Source organism: Sminthopsis crassicaudata, chromosome 6 (assembly GCF_048593235.1).
Source record: "Sminthopsis crassicaudata isolate SCR6 chromosome 6, ASM4859323v1, whole genome shotgun sequence".
Lineage (NCBI taxonomy): Eukaryota > Metazoa > Chordata > Mammalia > Dasyuromorphia > Dasyuridae > Sminthopsis > Sminthopsis crassicaudata.
The window spans coordinates 91,872,802-91,894,215 of NC_133622.1; the positions used below are offsets into that span (position 1 = coordinate 91,872,802).

Sequence of the window (21,414 nt, forward strand, 5' to 3'; positions counted from 1 at the left end):
CTTAATAAAATTAGACATGCTTTTCACTTGCCAACAGAATCCCTGATATACCCTCAGTGCATGATCAAATTTACTTTATTTATATACACATATTTCTTTTGAATGTGATTTAGTTTTGACTTTCTTGTCAGCTTTTTGAAGGTAGGTACCAGTCTTCTTCTAAATATATTTCTCAAGCATTTTATATTCTGCATTTATTGACTAACATTATTAAAATAAGTTCCAGGTTGTGGACCTAATTAATTTTTCCTCTCTGGCTAAAGGGAATGATAAATTTAGAAAGTATATGTATCATCTGTTCTGTGAAGTATAAGAAACATATTTTAGAAGTTAGAAATATTAAGTCCATGGCTGCAAAATGATTGCTTATAAAACTAATATATTTTTTCTTCTTTTTTTCTTTTAACACAACAAAAATTTATTTAATGAATTTTTCTCTAAATTAAAATTACCTATTTTATACTGCTCTAACTTAAGTATTTCATAATTCATTCTATTAATTAAGAAGTTCTTAATCTTTTTTGAATAAAGACCCTTTTGGTGTTTGGTAAAGTCCTATAGATTTCTTCTAAGAATAATGTTTTTAAATAATTGAAAAAATGCTAAATTTTATTAAAAGATGATGAAATCAATGATGTATTTTTTTCACCCAGGTTTACAAACTGTGTAAAATCTAAACAATGTCTGTATACTTGAGATTATGAGCCTCTGTGTTATATAGACTATTGGGCTTTGTTGGTATAGATGACTTTCGAGGGGTTTGGCCTTCTGTTGACAGAGCTAAATGATTAATATTCTTGAATGTATTAGGAAATTAGGTTAGGAAAAGAGTAGTTGATGTGAGGCAAGGGGTATATGTTAAGTGGGAAAAGGTAGGAGGAGTTGAACAGTGGGGATATTGAAAAAGGATAGTCTTTTAAATAGTGGTAGTAAGAGGACACCTCAATTCTGAGAAAGGAAATCTGAAAAGGGAAGAGGAAATTGATAGGACAAAAATGGAGAAGAAATAAGATGCATTTTTCTTTTTCAAGAAAAAAGAGATGATTATTTTCCTTAGAAAAAAATTTTCTTATAGATGTCAAATTTTAATATAGGAACTTCCCTTTAAGCTAGCCTGTCAGTTTTGGTTATAATTTTTTTCTCTTTCCTGTGGTCTTCTCTAAGAATATCAATAACTATAGGAGACTAGGAGTGGGCCTCTGATTTTAATGGAATGAGGATCCCAGGTGAGGAAATGCTTTCTACCATAAATCAGCACTATCTTAGCTACATAGAGTTAGAGAGTTACCCACAGCATCCTGAAGTCAAGTGACTCGGCCAGGGTCAACACATCCAGCATGTGCTAGAAGTGAGACTGGGACCCAGGTCTTCCTAGTTTTGAGATCAGCTTTTTATTAGTTAATACTCCATTGCTCCATAAGCTTTAATATATTTTACAATGATGAGGATTCGCTGACCCAAATTATAGCCATATTGTAGAAAAATGGACATATCTAAACATGAAATTCTGGGAATGATAAACTTGAGCTTAGACAAAAGTCAAAAGTCTACAAAGTGAATAGGTAGAACTGAAAATTATGGATTTGGAATTTCTTAAGAATTGGACATTTACCACTGTGATCACCTGGATGTAACACTTGGATGGACAAATAATTGTACCAAAAAGCCAGATGTAGAATGGTAATTAGGGAACTTATTCATAAACATCTGATAGTCCAACAAATCTTTTTGGATCAGTGTTTAAGTATTTCTTTAGAGCGAGGGGGATGAGGCAATCTTCTATCCTAAGCAGATGAGCTATTTAAGATTCTAGGAATGAGCTAATATATTTTCCTATGTTTGTTGTAACTTAGATTAAATATATATATATATATGCACATATATACAAATATATGCATATGTGTGACATAATTTAGATGTATGGAGTGTGTACATATGTATACAGACAAATATGCTGTATATAAACATGTTATACATATGTAAAAATAAATATAGGTTGTATATGTATGAATAAAATCATATGGCTATTTGAGTGACAAGTAAGCTACTAATCTCCTCCCGAAGTTTTCTGGAGAGTTCATTTATATCAATATTTTTACTCATAATAGCCATAGTTTTCATGTAGCTTCGTTTTGATTTAGAGAACTAGTTGAAGTCTGAAAGACTTATTTACTTAAATCTTCCCTTTTAGGTTAAAATGCAATTATATTTGGTCATTAAAAACATTCCCATGATAGTTAATGAGAGATTTTAAAAATGTTTTTTACATCCAGGTGAAATTTTTTCATTTGATAGCACAATCAATGATGTGGAAATTAGAGTAATTTCTTATTACTCTTAGAGGAAAAATGTGTACATGATGATATGGAAACAATTATGAACAAGATTCAAAACCACTCTTGCTTGAATTTGTTTAAGAGTAGTTATTTAACCAGAGCCATTTATGCTTTGTCATCTAATATAGTAACAGCTGATATTTGGAGTAGATTTTAGTAGCTGAAATGCAACATGATTATGTATACCCACATTCTATATGCTTAACATATATTTTTTCTGGGGATAAGACAACAGATTTTACTAATTAGTATAAAACACTGATGTGTAATATACTAAAGAACCAAAAAAATTGCATACAAATTTTTTCAGGGACACTTTGGAAAAGCCCATACTTTTCATTTCCCTTCCAGCTAAGCACACGCAGAAATGCACACATACACCTCTCCTTCTCCTTCTCTCTCTCTTTCTCAGCTCTTGTTTTCAGTAAAATGTGTTGCCAAGGTTTGGGTCACATGAGCCGGGGTGCTAGCAATGTAGCATATGTTTGCCTTAACTACTTTTTTGCTTTTGGATACACACTTTTCAAAAATAAGGAAAGTTTATAGTAACAAGCTGTTTTAGCTGCAGTGTTTGTCTATAAAATCAAGATAACTGGCAACTTATGTTCTGTTATATCTTTTAAGAGAAATTTGAGCAGTGAAAGTGGCTATGTTTTTTAAAAAAAGGGATTATTAAAAGTGATAGGTAATTAGACTGTAGTGCTACAGCACAGCAATTACTATGACCCTTCAAATTGGGAAGCATCTTTACCTTTAAATGGCAGTTATAGCTTTCAGTTTGGCAGTGTAAAAAGATAAGAGCATTAGAATGCCAGATTTTAAGTTCAAGAAAGGGCTTTTGCTAGATTTTCAATCCTTGGGCTCAATTCTCCCAATGCAGAAATGATTCTTTGGAAGTAACTTGTTCTTTGTGTCCCATTGGATGCATAAATGCAATAATTAGCTGAAATTATTTGTATTGATTTTATAAAAAAACAGTAGTTACTCAAGAACAATTTAATATAGGAAGCAATCAAATCAAACCAGAATCCTATATTTTATTTGTTCTATCAAAATGGAATTTGGGTGGTTAGATTTGGGATTTCTGATGTGCCACAAACACTGCCAATTGATAATTGCACTTATTCTGTCAGAAAATTCTGGTTTGGGATCAAACAGCCCTAAGCAGCACCCAAATAATTGGAATTAAAATGCTGTGTTCATTTCAATTTGGTGAAATTATGAACACTCCCAAGGAAGTATCTTAATGCACTGGAAGAATTGTGCTCAACATTAAAGACACCCCTAAAATTTGTAAAAGTAAAACTCAACAATTATATGCTTTTGGGAAAAGAGACTCAGTCCTGCAGCACATTTATATATTGCATTATCCTTTTAAACTTGATTTATTTTAAAAACTTATACAAATCTCACAAGAAAATGTGTTCCAACATTCATCTATAATTCTCTACAATTTTACCCAATCAATTTCTAATCTCAATTTTAAATACTTTCTTTCACCTTTTTAGCCCCTATGCATTATTAAAATGTGAATGTTTCAATGAATACTGAATGATTCATCTTCAGCTATAATAAAATTATTAGCCACAATCACATGAATAAAATTAAATAACTATCAAAGTCTAAAAAATCTTCCTTACATTTATCAAACATTGTTTGGTAATGATTAAAAATACACAGCCATAACAATTCTTTTAAAAACAATATGTTTCTATTGAACTGATTGTAATTCAAAGAGAATAATAAAGGCTAAGAAGGGGATTTTGTTGGCTATCTGGCCTCCTGGGCCATTTATACTACAGAGATGACTTTATTATGAACAATTTCATAACACTAATTTTTTAAAAAAGTTTGCTTATTTTCTGTATTAGAAAATTTGTTCGTATTTTTCAGAGCTAGTAGCTATGTTGACACATAAAAACTAGAATTTGTTCGATATATTCTATTGAACTAAGCAATGATTTAAGTGGCAGATAGGCACAGTCTAAGAAAATAGCTTTTAGAGATAAACCATTGATTTGTTACTACTTTCTTTGTTTTTGCTTTACAAAAAACATTCTAAGTAGGTCCTTCTTATATGGTACTCAGCTGGGGAGTGTTAAACCAACTTTAATAGGACATGACAATGAATTAAAAAAAAATTAGGAAACTCCAAAAAGTGGTGATATTATTACCACTATGTAATAAGTTGTACCATAAAATACATTGGCAGTAAAGCTTTAATATACAATGATATGATTTACTACGAAAAAATTGGTCACTTTTAATCAGCATGAAATAGAGATTATCATAGCATATACTCATCTTCATTCATCTGCCTAATTATGACTGCATAGCAAGTCAAAATAGAAACTCTTTTCCATATGTCTCTTTAACTCTCTCCATATGTCTCAGCTGCACATGCACTCATACACACACGCACACACACACATTCTTGTGCAGGCAAATATGTGTATACACACATACACATACACACAAACATGCAACATATCTAACAGAGATAATTCTGCTCAATGGAACAACTAAGCCTCAATGCCCTGTGGGTTTAGTCTTGCTGCTGATGAATATCCTCATGCCTAAGAATTTTGTAGATAACCCAATAAAAAATGTTGAAAATCAAAAAGGCTAATGGGAAGCAGGCTCGGGAAATGGTGTCAATCTTTTTGGCTCTGTCGATAAATACCTTCCTCATTTCATCGGAGTTTTTTGGTGTGATCTGGGCAGGATTGTTTGGCCCCTTTGGGGTCACACCATCTTTTGCTTGTAGACATGGTCCCATTCCATAGGCTGTAAAACTGAACCGACTTTCCCTTACCTCATCATCCTGTCACAAGAGAAACAAAAAGAATTTATATGTCATGGAATGACTTTCAAAGAGAAATGACCTATGTGGTGATGTATCTTTGAATTATGATTTGGACATATATTTATTTCCATATAGTTATAGAGATACACATATCTAGTTACATCTCAATATATTGATAAATATCTATGTATACATATGTGTATATGCAGATATAGAAAGAAGGATTGGACCTGTGATTTCATTGGGAGAAGGGATTTCTCTACCAATGCAGTTTGTCATCTTCTCTGAAATTTATAAACCATAATTTTCCAAAGCAGAGAGAGGTTAAATGACTTGTCCAGAGTCACACAGCTAGTATGTATCAGAGATAAAACTTGAATCCAAGTCATTCATCTCTATTCATTATGCCATACTGTCTCACACATAATTTAAAACATATAAAGAGGAATGTTATACATACATATACATATATATACATACGTACATATATACATATATATGTATACATATACATACATATATCTATTTATTTATTTATTTGTTTGTTTGTTTGTTTATGTGTATTTATTTATTTATTTATGTGTCCGTGTGGAGATGCATGTGTATCTGTATATTTGTGTAACCCTACTACATCAGAAAATAAAGGAAGTATGACATAGTGGATGGAGTATTGGACTTGGAGTCAGGAAGAACTGATTTAAATCTTTAATACTATTGAGGCTGATTAGCTGTGTGACACTGCAATTTGTGACATTGTATTTTTATGTGCCCCACCAATTCTCAGAGACTTAGCTACTAAGTAAATGTTGGTCTATGTCGGGGAAAGTTATTGCCACATCAAGAATTCCCCAATCTGAAAAAAAAATTACAGATATTTTCTTTACTTATTCTCATATATAATACATGAAAATATTTTTATAATTGAGTTTTAATGTTAAGTCAGTTTATTTCCTCCTATTTAATTGATTACTTTTGTCTTATACTACTATTATAAATAATCTGGCAATATGGAAAATAATGTTATAATATAACAGGTTGTTTTATTTTTTAGTATTTTGGAAGGAACTCTCATGGTTTCTCAAAAGAGTATAAAAACTTACAGATTAAAAATATCATATCAAAAGATCTAATGAAATTTTTTTAATTTTTTGTTTAGATGAAACTCATCTTTGTGCCTTTTTTGGTTCTGATATTTAATAGTTTTGTTGGCCAAAGCAATCTTATTTTTTTTTTTTTGGGGGGGTAATCTTATTTTAGTCTTAATGTGTTCTATTTTCTTATTTTCTTGGAAGTCGGACTCTACGTATTCCTAACTCATATTGTTTGGATAATGAAGAATATAAGTTAAATAAATAGTACCACATGCACAGCTATTATTTAATAGATATCTTTGAAAAGAATAATTTAACATTTGAACTTATTAAACACACCCTTTCTAAACACCCTGCTTTTGAGACTTAAAAAATTAGGAGACATCCCTATATTAATTGAAGTTCAGTATTAATTTTTTAATACTTCTAAGTTGTTAGAAAAATCCTAAATTATCACCCCTTTGAAAAATAGCAGCTTGCTGAAATAAATGTTCATTTTAAAACTGTAAATGGAGAAATAATTTTAAAACTTATTAGTCACTAAATTTGACAAATAGAGTATCTTAAGAGGTCTCAATTTCTCTATGTCATTAATTGATATCAAAGAGCATCGATTTTTAAAAAAGGTATTCTACTTAGCCTAAAATATGGTAGTGAGTTCATAAAGGTTGTAAATTACTGGAATTGTTTAGAATATGTAACACTTCATCAACATTATTTTCTTGCTACTGATAGTTGGAAGCACAGAAAATGACATTTGTAGATTTACAGGTTTTTAATTTCTCTCCATGTAAAAGTTTTTGGGAAAGATAATAGTTTTTTGAATTAGACTCACAGGCAAAGGTGGAACACTTAAACACAAAGATAAAAGATAAACGACTAAAAAAGTTAATCATTTTATGAGTTGATGTTGGAAATATCAAGTAGAATGAGATTGAGGCTAAGAAAGATATTGTGATCAAATTAATTTTTTTCAATAATTATGTTATATATGTTGATTTGACTTGAGAAAATATAGTGTATCTATTTAGGGAAAGAACTATATTAAACTTTTATAAGCAATTATACATTGAATAATAACATATAAAACTGATGAGTCAATTGACAAGTCCATATTATTTCACTTTTTCTGACATTTCTTTTATGCTTGATAATTAACATAATATGTATATTTATTCATACTACCAGATTTTCCATTCCCCCAGAATTTTTCTTTTTTTGAAATCCTTAATAACATAACTTGGTGGTTAGTTGACTCCCTAGGAGTGTATAGTTTGCATATAAATGCTTACCAAATAAAGTGTATAATTGTGTAAATAATGCTTTTATCCCTCTTTACTATCCAGAGAAGATTGTAACAGCCATCTCTAAATCTGAACCACTCTCTGTGCAGATCAGCTATTTGCTGCAGTGTCTGACCCAAATAGAATGGAAGGACTGCTACCTCATCTAATAACTTGGGTTTGCATATTTACTTGATCAAAGTCAAATGGGTAAATACCCAAAATGTTGGCTTGATCCAAAGTTCTGCAGCTGATTTACTTGGCTCAATCATGTCCATAAGCTATCCTTTCTAATAATTTAGAATAGAGACATTTAATCCAACATGGTGGAGCCCTTCAGAGCCCTTGTTTATGTGAGTTCTTTGGAGAAATAAAAAAAATTTCTAGACAGGAGCTGATTATGATCATGGTTCTAATCACCATTCTAGCTTTACAATCATTATAAAAGTTTAAACTCATAGAAACATATAGTTAGAACTGCAAGGGACTTATGAACTTATATGTTTAGATTTAGGTTATAGATTTAGAACTGGAAGGGATTGTGAATCTATCTAGTACAAGCCTCCAATTTTATAGATAAGGATGTTGAGGATCAGATAGCTTCAGTGACTCATTTAAAATAGCATAGAAAACAATAAATCAATAAACATTTATTATGTATTTACAATGTACCAGCCAATAAGAAGAAAAGTCTGAAGCTGAACTCAAGTCTTCAAACTCCAAATGCAGCTCATAATAGTTGCTGTCTCAAAGGAGCTATACTTGAAATTACTAGTTTATAGCTTTCACCTAAGTGAGGAAAAATTGCAAACTTCTTTTATTATGTGGGAAATGTGCAGATATTTGCTCTTTCTCACATACATACACACATATATGATAAGGCTTATAATAAATTATCATACACTGTTGGAAGCCTATCAATTCTTATAGTACTTAAATACATATTTTCAAATTTTCTACTGAATCAAGAACAGTATTCATTTTTATATGTGTATTTGACAATTTAAACAGTGCCCAGATAAGAGTAATTAACTCCATATTGATTAGTTATTGTCTTCCAGGGAATACTTTATTAAATACTTAATTTTAAGTAAATGTTACACTAAATTATATCCCAAAGGCTTGAGAGAGTTAATGAATATCTGAGGTTCCTTAGTTGAGGAAGCAGAATATGGATCAATAGTAGTTTTATCATTTAGGTTGTATAAATACAACTAATAAAATGTCTAATAAAAATGAAAATTTTAGATTCACAAGACAGATAAAGTTATCTGATTTACAAAAAAGTTGTTTTACAAAACTTTCTTTCAACTCTTCCTCTTCATCTATCAGTCACTGAGTCTTGTTGATTCTTCCTTCTAAATATCTTTCAAATTTGTTGTGCCCTTTTCATTTTCCCTGCTACAATTACACTTCAGACCTTTATGTTCTCATTATTGTACTACTTGAAATGGCCTCCTCTTTTCTTTATCTGCCTCTTCTCTCTTTTTTTTCCTCCAATCCCTTATGCATATTGCTCCCAGATGTATCTTTATGAAACAGAAAGGTATTATAAACACTCTTAACGTATTTTCTATCTAATCTTATATTTACTCCTTTTCTCTCTGAAATCTTATTTTCACAATTTCTCTCTTATATAAGTTCCTTAAGGACAGGACTGTGTTTTGTTATTCCTGGTGTTTTACATAGCATAAATACTTAATTAAATATTAGTAAACTTCTCAACATCATTTCCCTCATATAACTCCCTTAAAAAAACAACAAAAAAAATAGCAACAACTCTACATCTCCTATATGTTAGCTTCTAATGTTTTTAGATTAGTATCTAAAAGTCTCCACAATCCTGACTCATTTTTATTTTCAGCTTTTTAAAAAATGACTACTCTAGGCAAAATATTCTCACTCTCTCATATTCACATCTTGCATTTTTGCTTAGACCTCATATATAATGTTCTATACCTTTTCTCAAGACTTTGTTAAATCCTAATTCCCTTTATCTTTCAAAACTTGATTCATATGTTTCTAGAATACCTTTCCACAGTAATCTATGCACAATGACTTTCCCTTCTTTGAACTTTACATTATTTCATTTATGCCATTCATTTGAAAAGTAATCATATGAAGACTCATTATAGTAATCTAACATTCAAAAACTTGAACCATTTAACTCTTTTTCTATTTTATACATTCTATTACCAATTAGGTTGAAAGCTCTTCAAGGACAGAGATCATTCTTTGACATTTCTTGGTATCCCACATAGGATTTTTTTTTAAATGGGGAAAATTATATACATATATATATATATATATATATATATATATATATATATATAACTGTGATATATTTCTAGGAATATATTTTGAGTGAATTAAAGAATATCTAAAAGATATTAAATATAATTTCATAACCAATGGAAGCCAATGAATTCTCCATTTAACATCTTTGATTGCTGAATGAGAACATTTTCTTACTGACATGTCTCTGTATTGACTTTCATTTTATTTCAGCCAAAGGGGATAAAAAGCATGCACACATACACACACACACACACATAAATGTAAGAAACCAGTTAAATAATCATCTATTGATGTTTTAAAATGTGTGCATCATTTTTCTCAAAAATAAGTAAATAGCCAAATTAAAATAATTTTCAATGTATTATGATTAATGTTAAAGATTAAAATGATCTTAATCAGTTGACCTAATATATGTAGACAATGTTTTGTATTGTTAAAGCATTATACAAGTAAGCTATAGTTATTGCAAATATATTAAAATAGATTTTTTTCTTACCACTTGATAAGCTCAAATAATTTCTTGTACAATTCTAGTCTTAGATTCTTCTTAGGTTCCCACCCCCCCTAAAAAACAGCCATAGGAAAAGTACTATATCAATTAATATTTCTATATGCTAGAATAGCATGTTTCTACTACATATTTCTACTCTTTATTAAAAGGGGTATCTTTGTACAATGTTGAACAAGTTATTTAGTCTTTTTGAGCTTCTGGATCTTAGAATGGATCTGGATAGGCTCTCTAAGGCAATTTTAGTCTAATCTCCTCATTTTACAGAGAGGGAGAAAGTAATATTTTGAAATTTAAGTTATCATCATGACCAATATGAGAAGGATGAATCAGATTTGAGCTCCAAATTCTCTGAAAAGAATATGGAAATTTGTGCATGGGCTTTTGTTCATATCTTTTACATGGTTCTCTGAGTATTATTCGGGGATATTTTGGTATTTTTTGATAACTATATAGCACAAAAACAACAAAATCATCAATTCAGATTAGGAGTCATGGATAAAATGGAAAGCACCTGGATCTTTGAGAGTTAGGTGCTATGAAAACGCAAGTGACAACACATCATTTTTGAATGATAGTGCTGAAAACATTATTCAAGGTTTGGTCAAGATTATCTAGTAAAATTTTCTCGAGAAGTTCTTTGTTTTAAATAATATTAATAAAGTTCTTTCTTAAATTCTTTATTACTAAAATAGTCTTTATTATGGAATGGAGATGATATTAATTTCTAAAAAGTGATACTAATAAACCTGAACACTAGCAATTATTAGAAGCCTGAAAAGGTTTCAAGTACATTCTTGGGATTAGACTATACCTGTCTTCAAAGGTCAAACTTAAAAGTCTACGGAAGCTTTTCATATGTAAGTTATCACCATCACCATCATTTTATTAGACCTAGCTTTTCCTAAGTATACAGTGCTTCCAGTTTGGAAACTCCCTCTAGTAATAGAGCTTTCTCTGTAGTTTGTAGCTTTAGAATTGCTGATTAAATGTTAAATGTTTTGCCTGAGGTCTCATCATCAATAAATATTTGAGGCAGCATCAGGTTGTTCTAATCTCAGGTCAGGTCAGTTATTTACCTACTCTACATTGTACCTTTCAAGTTACATGTTGCATTGTTTCTATTGGAGAAATAGCAACAGAGTTATTAAATTTGATTATTTAATTGCTTTTTTAATAATAATTGTTCACATTTACACAGAATTTTAAGGTTTACAAAGTAGTCTTCTTCCAATTCTGGGAGGTAGGTAGGACATTAATTTTCTTGTTTCCAGTTAATAACATAAACCCCTGAAATACTGCATATATTTTAAATGCATAGGTATATTGACTGTCAGAATAGATATTTACCATTTCTAATTTCGGGAAAAAAGTGAATATCTTACTATGCAAATTCAGATTTAACTTAAGTAGGAAAGAATGGAAATAATTATTAAATGCATACTGTATGCCAGTCACTTTGCTAAAGACTTTATAAATATAATCTCATTTAATTTTCACAACAATCCCAGGAAATAGGTGTTATTGTTATTCCTATCTTGTAATTGAGGAAACTGAGACAGAAAGTGACTTGCCCAGGATTTACAAGCTAGTCTGAGATGGCATTTGAATTGAGTTCTTCCTGACTGGTACCATCTAACTGCTTTAGATTTGGTATAACATAAACCCTCTATTGCAGTATGGGGATTTAGAATCAATACCTGGGTTTGAATCATGACTCTGAGTGACCTTGGGATTCGTCACTTCTCTTATGCCACTTGCAATGCAGGGATAATAATATTTGTATGTTTAGCCTTATATTTTCTTTGTGTTTTAATATCACAATTTTGTTGCAGTTAATATTTACCCAGAGTCCTTTAAAGATCAAAGAAGAGCATGGTACTTTTAGATTTGCTAGGCTTCATACTAGTAGACAAGGAGTAATGCCCTAAATTTAGGAATGAGAAACTGGGGTTTAAAGGCATTAAGTGATTTGTTAATGTTCACACAGTTAGCAAGTGTTTAAGGTGGAATTTGAATCCATGTCCTTCTGAATAAAAGTTAAATACTTGTTTTACTATCACACATTGCATTTCAGAAATTAAAAATTCCATTTAAATTTTATCTGTAAAGGGCAGGAGAAGCACAGATAATGACCCATGGAGGGGAGGAATTAAAGAAAGACCTAAAACACTGAAGAAGGTCTTACATGTTCCAAATGCCAATTTAGAAATGACATTTCTGGTCCATAATTAACTATTTAAATCACCATTTAGAGTCACCCTTGGAAATATTTCTTCCATGTATATCTTGTGGACTTCAGTTTTCTCTTATCTAAAATGATCTTTCTGATCCATTACAGTTCTATCATGCTATAATTCAGGGTAACCTTCTGTTTGAATGGGAAAGTAGAAAAGGAGAAGAAAGATCAGTATAAAAATTTCATAATTGATTTGAAAATTAACATTGTAAAGGAGTGATCTTCTAATTAGAATAAGGGCTTCTCAGGAAATTTGCTAAGAAAACAACCACAATCCTTACACACTGTAGTAATGAAGTATATTAAGGAATATAGAACAAGTGAGACTAAAAATTCATTGTAGGGATTTTCTAAGGGTTTGAAATTTCAGCTACTCCATCAAAGTCACTCCAACATGACTTGAGAAAGAATGCATAATTTAAAATCAGGAGATCTATTATGATTTGTGAAAATAGCACAAGGGTTCTTGAGAAAAATAAAATCCATTTATATAATTACTTCTGCTTCACAACAACAAATAATCTATCACTCTGTATGTGTGTGTGTGTCTGTGTGTGTATGTATATATGTTTAGTGATTTTTAACCATGACATTTTTTAGAATTCTTTATATCTTTTTGAAAAAATCAAATAATGGTGTATATGTGCTAAAGAACATGATGTTGGCTAATGTGAAAGGTAAGTTTACCTTTTTCTTTTTATCATTTGCAATTTTCTAATTTCTAATGAGTTTGTTGTAGTTATCTGTCTTGAAAACTTAGAGATAACTTTTCCGCATATTTTAAAAGGATTAATAGTGACTCAAAAATATGTTATTATCTCCATCTTCTAGGCTATGGCTAGGCTTCCAACAATATAAAATAGCTTATGCTAATAATGTAGAATAATGTGTTCTAGCAGATTATTATTTTTCTTAATGATACTGAATTACATTAATAAACAAATTGAAGCATGGGCATTTGTTCATATCTTTCATGAGGTTCTCTGAGTTATTCAGAGATATTTTGGCATTTTTCGATAACCATACAGCACAAAAACAACAATTCATCAATAAACACAATTTCCATCTAATATAACTTAATAGATGTGCATACACATACATACAAACTCTCAGACTACTCGGGGATAAACATTTACCAAAAAGCATGTAATCAGAACACAGCATTCCCCAACAGGGTGTGGGGTGGGGAAATCTGGAACAAGGGCAAACCTCCATTGTAATTTATTTATATAGCAAGGGAAAAATAATTTCCTTTGCAATAATATTCTGGTGAATGTTTTATAAATGACATTCTAGTATCCCCTTATTTTCAAAGATAATTTGGGTTCTATACTATATTTTTTCATTCTAATTGTCTAACAGAAAAATATAGGTTAGGAGAATTTTAAATTCAACCCTACAAATAATAAAGGGAATTAACTAAATGGGATAACTTTTAGATGGGCATCTGAATGGTAAAACAAAGTTTGACATACATGGAAAATTCAGTACTGAATTCAGTTATCCAAGTGATTTTAGTGTCTGTCTCTCTTTTTCTCTCAATTAGTATTGAAGAACTTAATTTAGGATTTCATTGAGGAAATGGATCCCTTTTACAACAAGAAGCTTGCCTTTTGTGGGACCCTGAGAGTTTATATGATTTTCTTTAGTGTCACAGAGTATAAATCAGAAGCAAGATTTAAAACCAGATCTTCTCTCATTGGAATTCTATATCCATTGTCCCACTCTTCCTCTCTCTGCATTGTTATTTAGTCATTAAGTGTTTATTTAAAGTCAATTAATTTCTAAGTAATCTATTTTATTGATGTCTACTCCCCCTGTTCTTTGTAAGTTTTTTTGAATGGGTAGAGATATATGCTACAAATTAGTTCTCTCTAAAAAGCTCTTAAATATTAATAAATAGGCCTTTGTGCATGCTTCAGCAGTACATATAATGATAATAATAATAATAATAAATAGTCCTTTGATTTTAGAAAGCATATTTCCATTATGATGTCTGATTCCTCCCTCCCCACATATTTACAATTGTGGTTTCTTATTTGGATATCTAGATAACATCCTTTTATTTTCTTATTTGACTTTGGTTTCTTATTCTTCTTTGTGAGCATCACTCTTATTTTTACAATTCAGTATTCTTAGGAAATCATTATTTATTTTAGTCCTTGAGAGAGAAGTTAAGAAATAATCTCAGCTTTTTAAAAAAAGGTCTAGGAACATCAGAAGGTTAACAGAGGTAAGGGAACTTCTTTCTCATTTTATAGATGAATAAATTGATTTTTATGATCATTAAATGATTTGCTCACAGCCAGCAAAAGTCTGAGACAGACTTCCTGACTCCAAGGCCAACTTTCTGTCTTGAGTGATGGGCACATTTTTAGTAATTCAAAGTAATCAATAGTTTGTTAAAAATTAGAACAGTAAGGGATGGTTTGATATACCTGTTATGTCCCCATTATAATGAAACTCTTCTTTATATGAGATGATTCCATTGGTAAATTTTAATTATCAGTAGGTATGAATTGAATGCTCTTTAGGTGTATGCATCATGAATAATTAGTTTGCCTAATTTTTTCCACTAAAGTATTTATCTTTTGGTGAAGCAACATTTAATTGAAGGATTTCCCCCCCAAAAGATGATTAAAAAAACATTAATAGTATAACCTAGATGAAAAACAATAATAGATATTTTCCAAAGGCAAGTAGTTGCCATGCTATAGTCATAATTGTGCATGCAAATCCCATGCAATTAAATGACAAAAGTTAGTGTAAAAATAACTCTTGCAAAAACATATATTACAATTTAGTATTAACTGGAAATTGCTTCAAATGTGAAACACATAACAAAGCTGGGAAAAGCTTATCCATATGGGGAAAGAGCATGCAGTTTTAATGCAGAGGGAAAATAGTATGGAATTGCATGCTATAAAATAATTTAAGCAGTCTATAAATCATTTAATTTTTTTTCTGAAAAACAGCTTTGAAAGTAAAGTTAGTTCTGATGAAACAAGTATTTTTAGTATAATCCAATGATGACATACCATTTTCCATTAGCACAGATAGCACATAGAACATGTCCACCTTTCCTCCATTTTCACTGAATCATTTTTATATAGCATAGTATTCTCCCCCAAGCTAAACACCATATATAGCACAGTCTGCTAAGACATACTTAATGACTTATGCTCCCCTTGCCTCCCCTTCAAGCATTTGTCCTTATTTCATATGTGGAACTTTTGTTTGCAAATAGAAACTTTCATTTATCTTATGTATCTCAATCAAAATTCAATATGAGAAGTTAAGTACATACACATATAAAATCTGAAAGGACAATTTTTCCAATTAAAACTTTCAAGTCAAAATATAGGATTGCCTTGGATCAAGTTTCTTTTTTGTAAAAAAAAATAGGAAAAAGAAAGAAAAATAGATACATTTTACTCATTTTGATACTACTTAGTTTGTGTAAAATGTGTCATTGCTTTCATTTGGAGGATAGATAAGAAAATATGAACTGTTTTTCTTTGAATATATATTTACAAAAACATTGAGCTTGCAAAAAGCTCAGAAAAATAGTTAAGTTGCTAGTTAAAAATGCCTTCCCCTGAGTGAAAGAAGACTAAAATGAGATTTTTTTCTCTCATAAAAAAAAAAAAATAAAGGAAGGAAAGGTCCAAGAAATAGCTAAGATTGCTGATGGTTTGTTATTGCTTTAAAAGAAAAATGTGCTTTGTTTCTCCACCAGACGCTGCCTGCATGCAGAAATATGCTGTTAGCCTTTAACTGATAACCACAATCTTCTAGTTGAAGTTAAAAAAGTAAATTTACCGTGTCTGAGAAACGGTAAAACTTCTCCAATGCAAAAGCTTCTGTCTGTGGGAAGGCAAAGTGGACCAAGAGGATTGAAAAATCAGAGTCAGGTAATGTATAATTCAATAAAATTGCACATTTGGTTTGAATTATATAAAGCATCTTAATACAGGTTTTCAATGAATTGATTATTTATATAACCAGTATTTTCCCCCTCAGTTATTACTCTACTTAGAAAAATTCCAAATTTTTTTCTTAATCTAAATGTCTTATATGTGTTACTTCCTGAAGATTTCAAATCATGAGTCTTCATTTTCTTGATGTAATATATATGCATATATATTAACATATACTTATACATAAATATGAATAATAAATGCATAAATATTTATGTGCTAATTACATAACCTTTTTTTCAAATGGTCCAAATCACCGTTTGCTATTTCATATTCCTAGAAATCCTTAAATTTTTGTGCGAAGAGAAAAAAAATATCCTCAGGTAAAGGGTAACTAGTCTGCTAATTTCATGTAAATCACTATCACTGAAAGAACCAAAATTGAGGTCTTGTGACTACTCTATTCATCTAATTATAATGCTTCTATGATACATGGTAAGATGGAGTATGATTGTCCTTTTATACCTCCCTGTGTTGCATACATTGACTTCTAAATGGAATGTCACCTGTCATGAAATTTCTATTATATAAACCTGTTTCCTTCTAATTTCCAAATACAGAGGAGATATGAATGCTATTTTAAAAAGAAGGAAAGAAGACACATCTAGAAAAAAAAGAGAAGAGAATAAGTAAGAAGTCTTTCTTCCCTTCCTCCTCTCCACAATAAAACAAAAGTGGGAAGGAGAAAAGGGACACTGTTTCATTTATAATGAAAGCTGAAAAAGACATATGTTTGTCAACTGAGAAATTAGGAAAAGAATCCAAAAATTTTAGAATAACATTGTGGGTTTTTTTTTAGTTTTGCAGCAACTACTAGAAAAGAAGAAATGTGATGTTAAAAGAAAAGAGTGGAAGGGAGAGGATGAATGGGAAGGGAAAAGTGGGAAAAGAGAAAGTAAAGGAGGAAGAATGGTGGAGAAGAATAAAGAGGGAAGATTTTCTTAATTTAAAAATCTACTCAGCTAATATTTTTCTCAGTATACCATTTAATATAGTAAAGTTTTGGCAAAATATTGTATAAATGAGCATCTCAGATGCTTCTGTTCTTGATATTTTGCCAGATTTTTCTAGTATTCTTCCCACAGTACAATGAGATAGACATTGCTAGAAGTAACACTGGATATTTTTAGCCCAGATATATCTGGATAAATAATCATTTTGATATACACGAAGTAATAAGAAATAATAACTTATTATATGAAACACCAAGAACTAATTCCATCTATCATATTATGTTGGGGTAAAGTTAAGAAAGTCTGAATTGTTTATGTCTTAGTGATGTTATTTTTGAAGTTTTAATTAACTTAAACATTTTGACATTTCAGTTTCTAGACACTCTTTCCTCTGCCAAAACCCAACCTAGAAGATTGTATATTTAAGTAGTTATCACTTATATTAAATAAACAAACAAATAAACAACTGGAACAGGAACATTGGGAGCCCTTTACTTATTGTTTGTAGTTACATGTTTTGTTTTAAATGGGCTGATATTGATCAGAAAGAAAAAAACAGAATAAACAATAGCACAAAAAATTTCAGACTAATTTGTTAATCTGAAGATAAAAATCATATCTAAAGACTCGATTCATAGATTTATTTTAAGATGATCTTAGTGCCTTCTGGGTTTGAGTCCAGCTTAAGACAGGATGTGATGTAATTTACCAATAGTATTCTATCCTTTTCACCCAATTAATTCCAATGACTCTTTAATATAGACATACATAAATTGAAGAAAAGACCTAGAAACATAGATCTTTTTTCTTCTTCTACCTCATCAAATACAATATATTTGGTTAAAGAATATGGAAGGAAAAAATATCAAAATAAAGTTGTACTTTTATCATAGTTCATTTAGGTTAAGTATAAATCCTAGTGTTTCTTTGGTGATGCTCTTAAGAATTAGCATATGTAAAGCAGCATTTTTTCTTAATTTAAATAAGGTATTTATTTATATTTATTGGGGAGTAATCAATATCTTTCCAGATTGTTAATATGTTCACATCTTACCTTGTTCTTCTTTCGTTTCCGACGGAATCTCAATAGTTCCTTGTGTTGCCTTGATACAAAATTGACAGCAGCATACTCCAGGAGTGCTGAGAACACAAAGAGGAGACATACTGCCATCCAAATGTCAATGGCTTTAACATAGGAGACCTGAGAACAATAACAACAAAAAAAGCCAACTGAGCAAGAGATGGGCCAGGTGACTCAGAATATCACCTCCAAGAAAAAAGAAATAATAGGAAAGGAGGTATTTGACTGCTAGATTCTCTCATTAGGCACGTCCTGTAAAATAAAATAGCAAACTTTAAAAATTTAGTTCTTTTTGAAAAATAGCTATTTCTGGAGCTTTATCATACAAAGCTTTTCAAATATGGGATGATCATACTTCCCTCTTGTTTATATTGCACTCAGAATCTGATTCCAAATTAGCCACCTACATAAAGGAGAAAAAAAATGTAATGAGATGCAATTTTGGTTTTAGGAAGTTTAGTACATGAGAAATATGATTAAAATTAAAATGTGTGTGTGATGTGGGTGCTACAATCCTCTACAATCCTCCCATTTTCTCCAGCCAGTTTTTTCCAGCGTCTAATATTTTCTGGGGATTAATTGAGATATTTTATTCTGCATTAACATTTTCAGGTCAAAAAAAAAAAACCCAGAATGAACTGAAATGAAGAATTAACAGTTGTCACAGTTGCTACAACAGTAGACCCTGGAGTCCAATCTAATTCAACAAACATTAAGGTCCTGCTTTATGTAAGGCACTGTCCAAGGTGGCAGGGAGATTAAAAAACTAGACAACAGTCACTTCCTTTACAAGTCAGAAAGACTTGAGTTCAACTTTCACCTCAGATACTTGTTAACTATGTGATGCTGGACAGTTAATGAAATCTCTATGCTTAATTTCCTCAAATGTAAATTAAGGATAGCACTTGTGCTTACCATAGTGCCTAGAATGTAGTAGGAAATTAATATAATAATATGGTTATTCCTCCCTCTCACCCTCTTCTCTCTATGAAACTCACAATCTATTAAGTTAAGATAGCTACCAGTACTACACAAAAATGGCCAATTCACTTTGTTTTTCTTGTCTTCACTTTTCTTACACATAAAATAATGGAATTGCACTAGATCAGAGATTGTTAATCTTTTCTGCTTCATGGATCCCTTCTCAGAATAAAGTTTTTAAATAAATGAAAATGGAAAAACAATTGTATGGAAATACTTATGTGATTTTTATCTATCCAAATTCAGAGACTTCCTACAGTTTATGTGGTCCAGCTTAAGAACCACTCTCTTGGATGATCTCTAAGGTCTTATCTGCCTGTCACATTTTGTATTTCAATACATGATAAGTAAATAAAAGAGATATTATGTTACTTATATATCATTGGATGTTACTATGATTGCTGAACTCCAACAAGTTACAAATAAATTATACTCCTTTCTCTTGCCAGGAAGTAGAGAAACTTTCTCTCCTCAAATATTTTTACTATTCTGTGCTTGGTCTCCTTAATATTCAATTAGACATAGATCAGGCAGCATAAACATGTCTCTAACTTCCTCCCCATCCCCAGTATTTCTTTTTTGCTTAAAATTGCAATAGGTAATTATGGAAAGAAGCACAGACACGTCCCTACCTGATGGGGCCTATTAATTTTATTTCAACAAAACTTTTAAAGAATCTTCTATATTTAAGACACAAGGAGTATAAAAGTAGAAATGAAGTTGCCCCTACCTGTAAAGGGAGATGGGAGATTTCAGCACTTATATCAAAAAGTAAATAAAATATAATCCAAGAAAGGAAAAAATCACTGCCAACTGGGGCAATATAAAAGATTGCAAGGTTCTATCACTAGCAAATTGGTTTGTATTTTTTCACCCATCAAGCATTTTTTCCTACTCACCATTGGATAAAGAAAAGGTAGAAGCAAAACTTTCAAGACAACTAAGCAAAATAAATTCTCATATTGATCATGTCCAAAAAGGTATGTTTTATTCTCTATATGAGTCAATTGTCTCTCTGTCAGGATGCTGACAGCACTATTTATTATATGTTATTTGGAGTGATGATTGATAATTGGGTTGATCAGAGTCCTTATGTCTTTAAAAATTAGTCATTTTTATTATGTTGATAATATAGTATAAATTTTTTTTCTTCTAGTTTTGTTCTTATTCTTTTGGATCACTTCACGAATCTTTTAACCTAAGATTTATCTGAAACCATCTTTTCTGCCATTAATTACAGTGTAAGAGTATTCTATTATATTCTTATGCTGTACTTAATTCATCCATACACCAAGTGCTTGTCTTTATTTTGCATTATGCTTACATATACCATGTTGTCTCAAAAGAAAATAAAACAATCACAAACATGAGTTCAGGGACTTTTCCCCCTTTGTATCATTAGCCCATAGAAGAGCTTCTGGTACATCATAGGTGTTTAATAAATCTTTACTTCTGAAAGAAGCCAAAGATGCTAAGAAACAGAAATGAGAAAATACATTCCAGGTGTGAAGAGTTCACAAAATAAATAAATAAGAGTTAGTATGTGATTGGAGCAAAATTTATCTTCATTTCATTGGAATGGGTTTTGTGTGTGTGTGTGTGTGTGTGTGTGTGTGTGAAAGAGAGTAATATGAAGTGCTTGGAAAGGAAGATAACAGCCAGATTTTAGAGTGTTATAAATGACAAATGTGAAGATTGCATATTTACCTAAAAGTATTAGACTTTTGAGAAGAGTTGTGACATCGACAAACACATCATTTTATTTTATTTATTTATTTTTTTTTACTTAATAATTTTTTATTATATATATATATTTTTTATAATATTATCCCTTGTATTCATTTTTCCAAATTATCTC

The 21,414-nt window shown here is 30.6% G+C and overlaps 1 protein-coding gene across 2 annotated transcripts in view; it reads right to left on the minus strand.

Annotated features, from left to right (window-relative positions):
* Nucleotides 1-1,908: 1,908 nt before the first annotated feature.
* The window catches only part of GLRA3 (glycine receptor alpha 3), a 235,304-nt gene continuing 215,798 nt past the window's right edge, over nucleotides 1,909-21,414 (minus strand). The window contains exons 8-10 of one of the 2 annotated variants that reach the window (XM_074273155.1): nucleotides 18,549-18,695; nucleotides 16,384-16,428; nucleotides 1,909-5,160 (exon numbers count right to left, since the gene is read on the minus strand). In XM_074273155.1, coding sequence (XP_074129256.1) covers nucleotides 4,882-5,160; nucleotides 16,384-16,428; nucleotides 18,549-18,695 — 471 coding nt within the window. In that variant the 3' untranslated portion in view covers nucleotides 1,909-4,881. The remainder of the gene's footprint in view (nucleotides 5,161-16,383; nucleotides 16,429-18,548; nucleotides 18,696-21,414) is intronic. The other variant, XM_074273156.1, reaches the window with a different exon arrangement.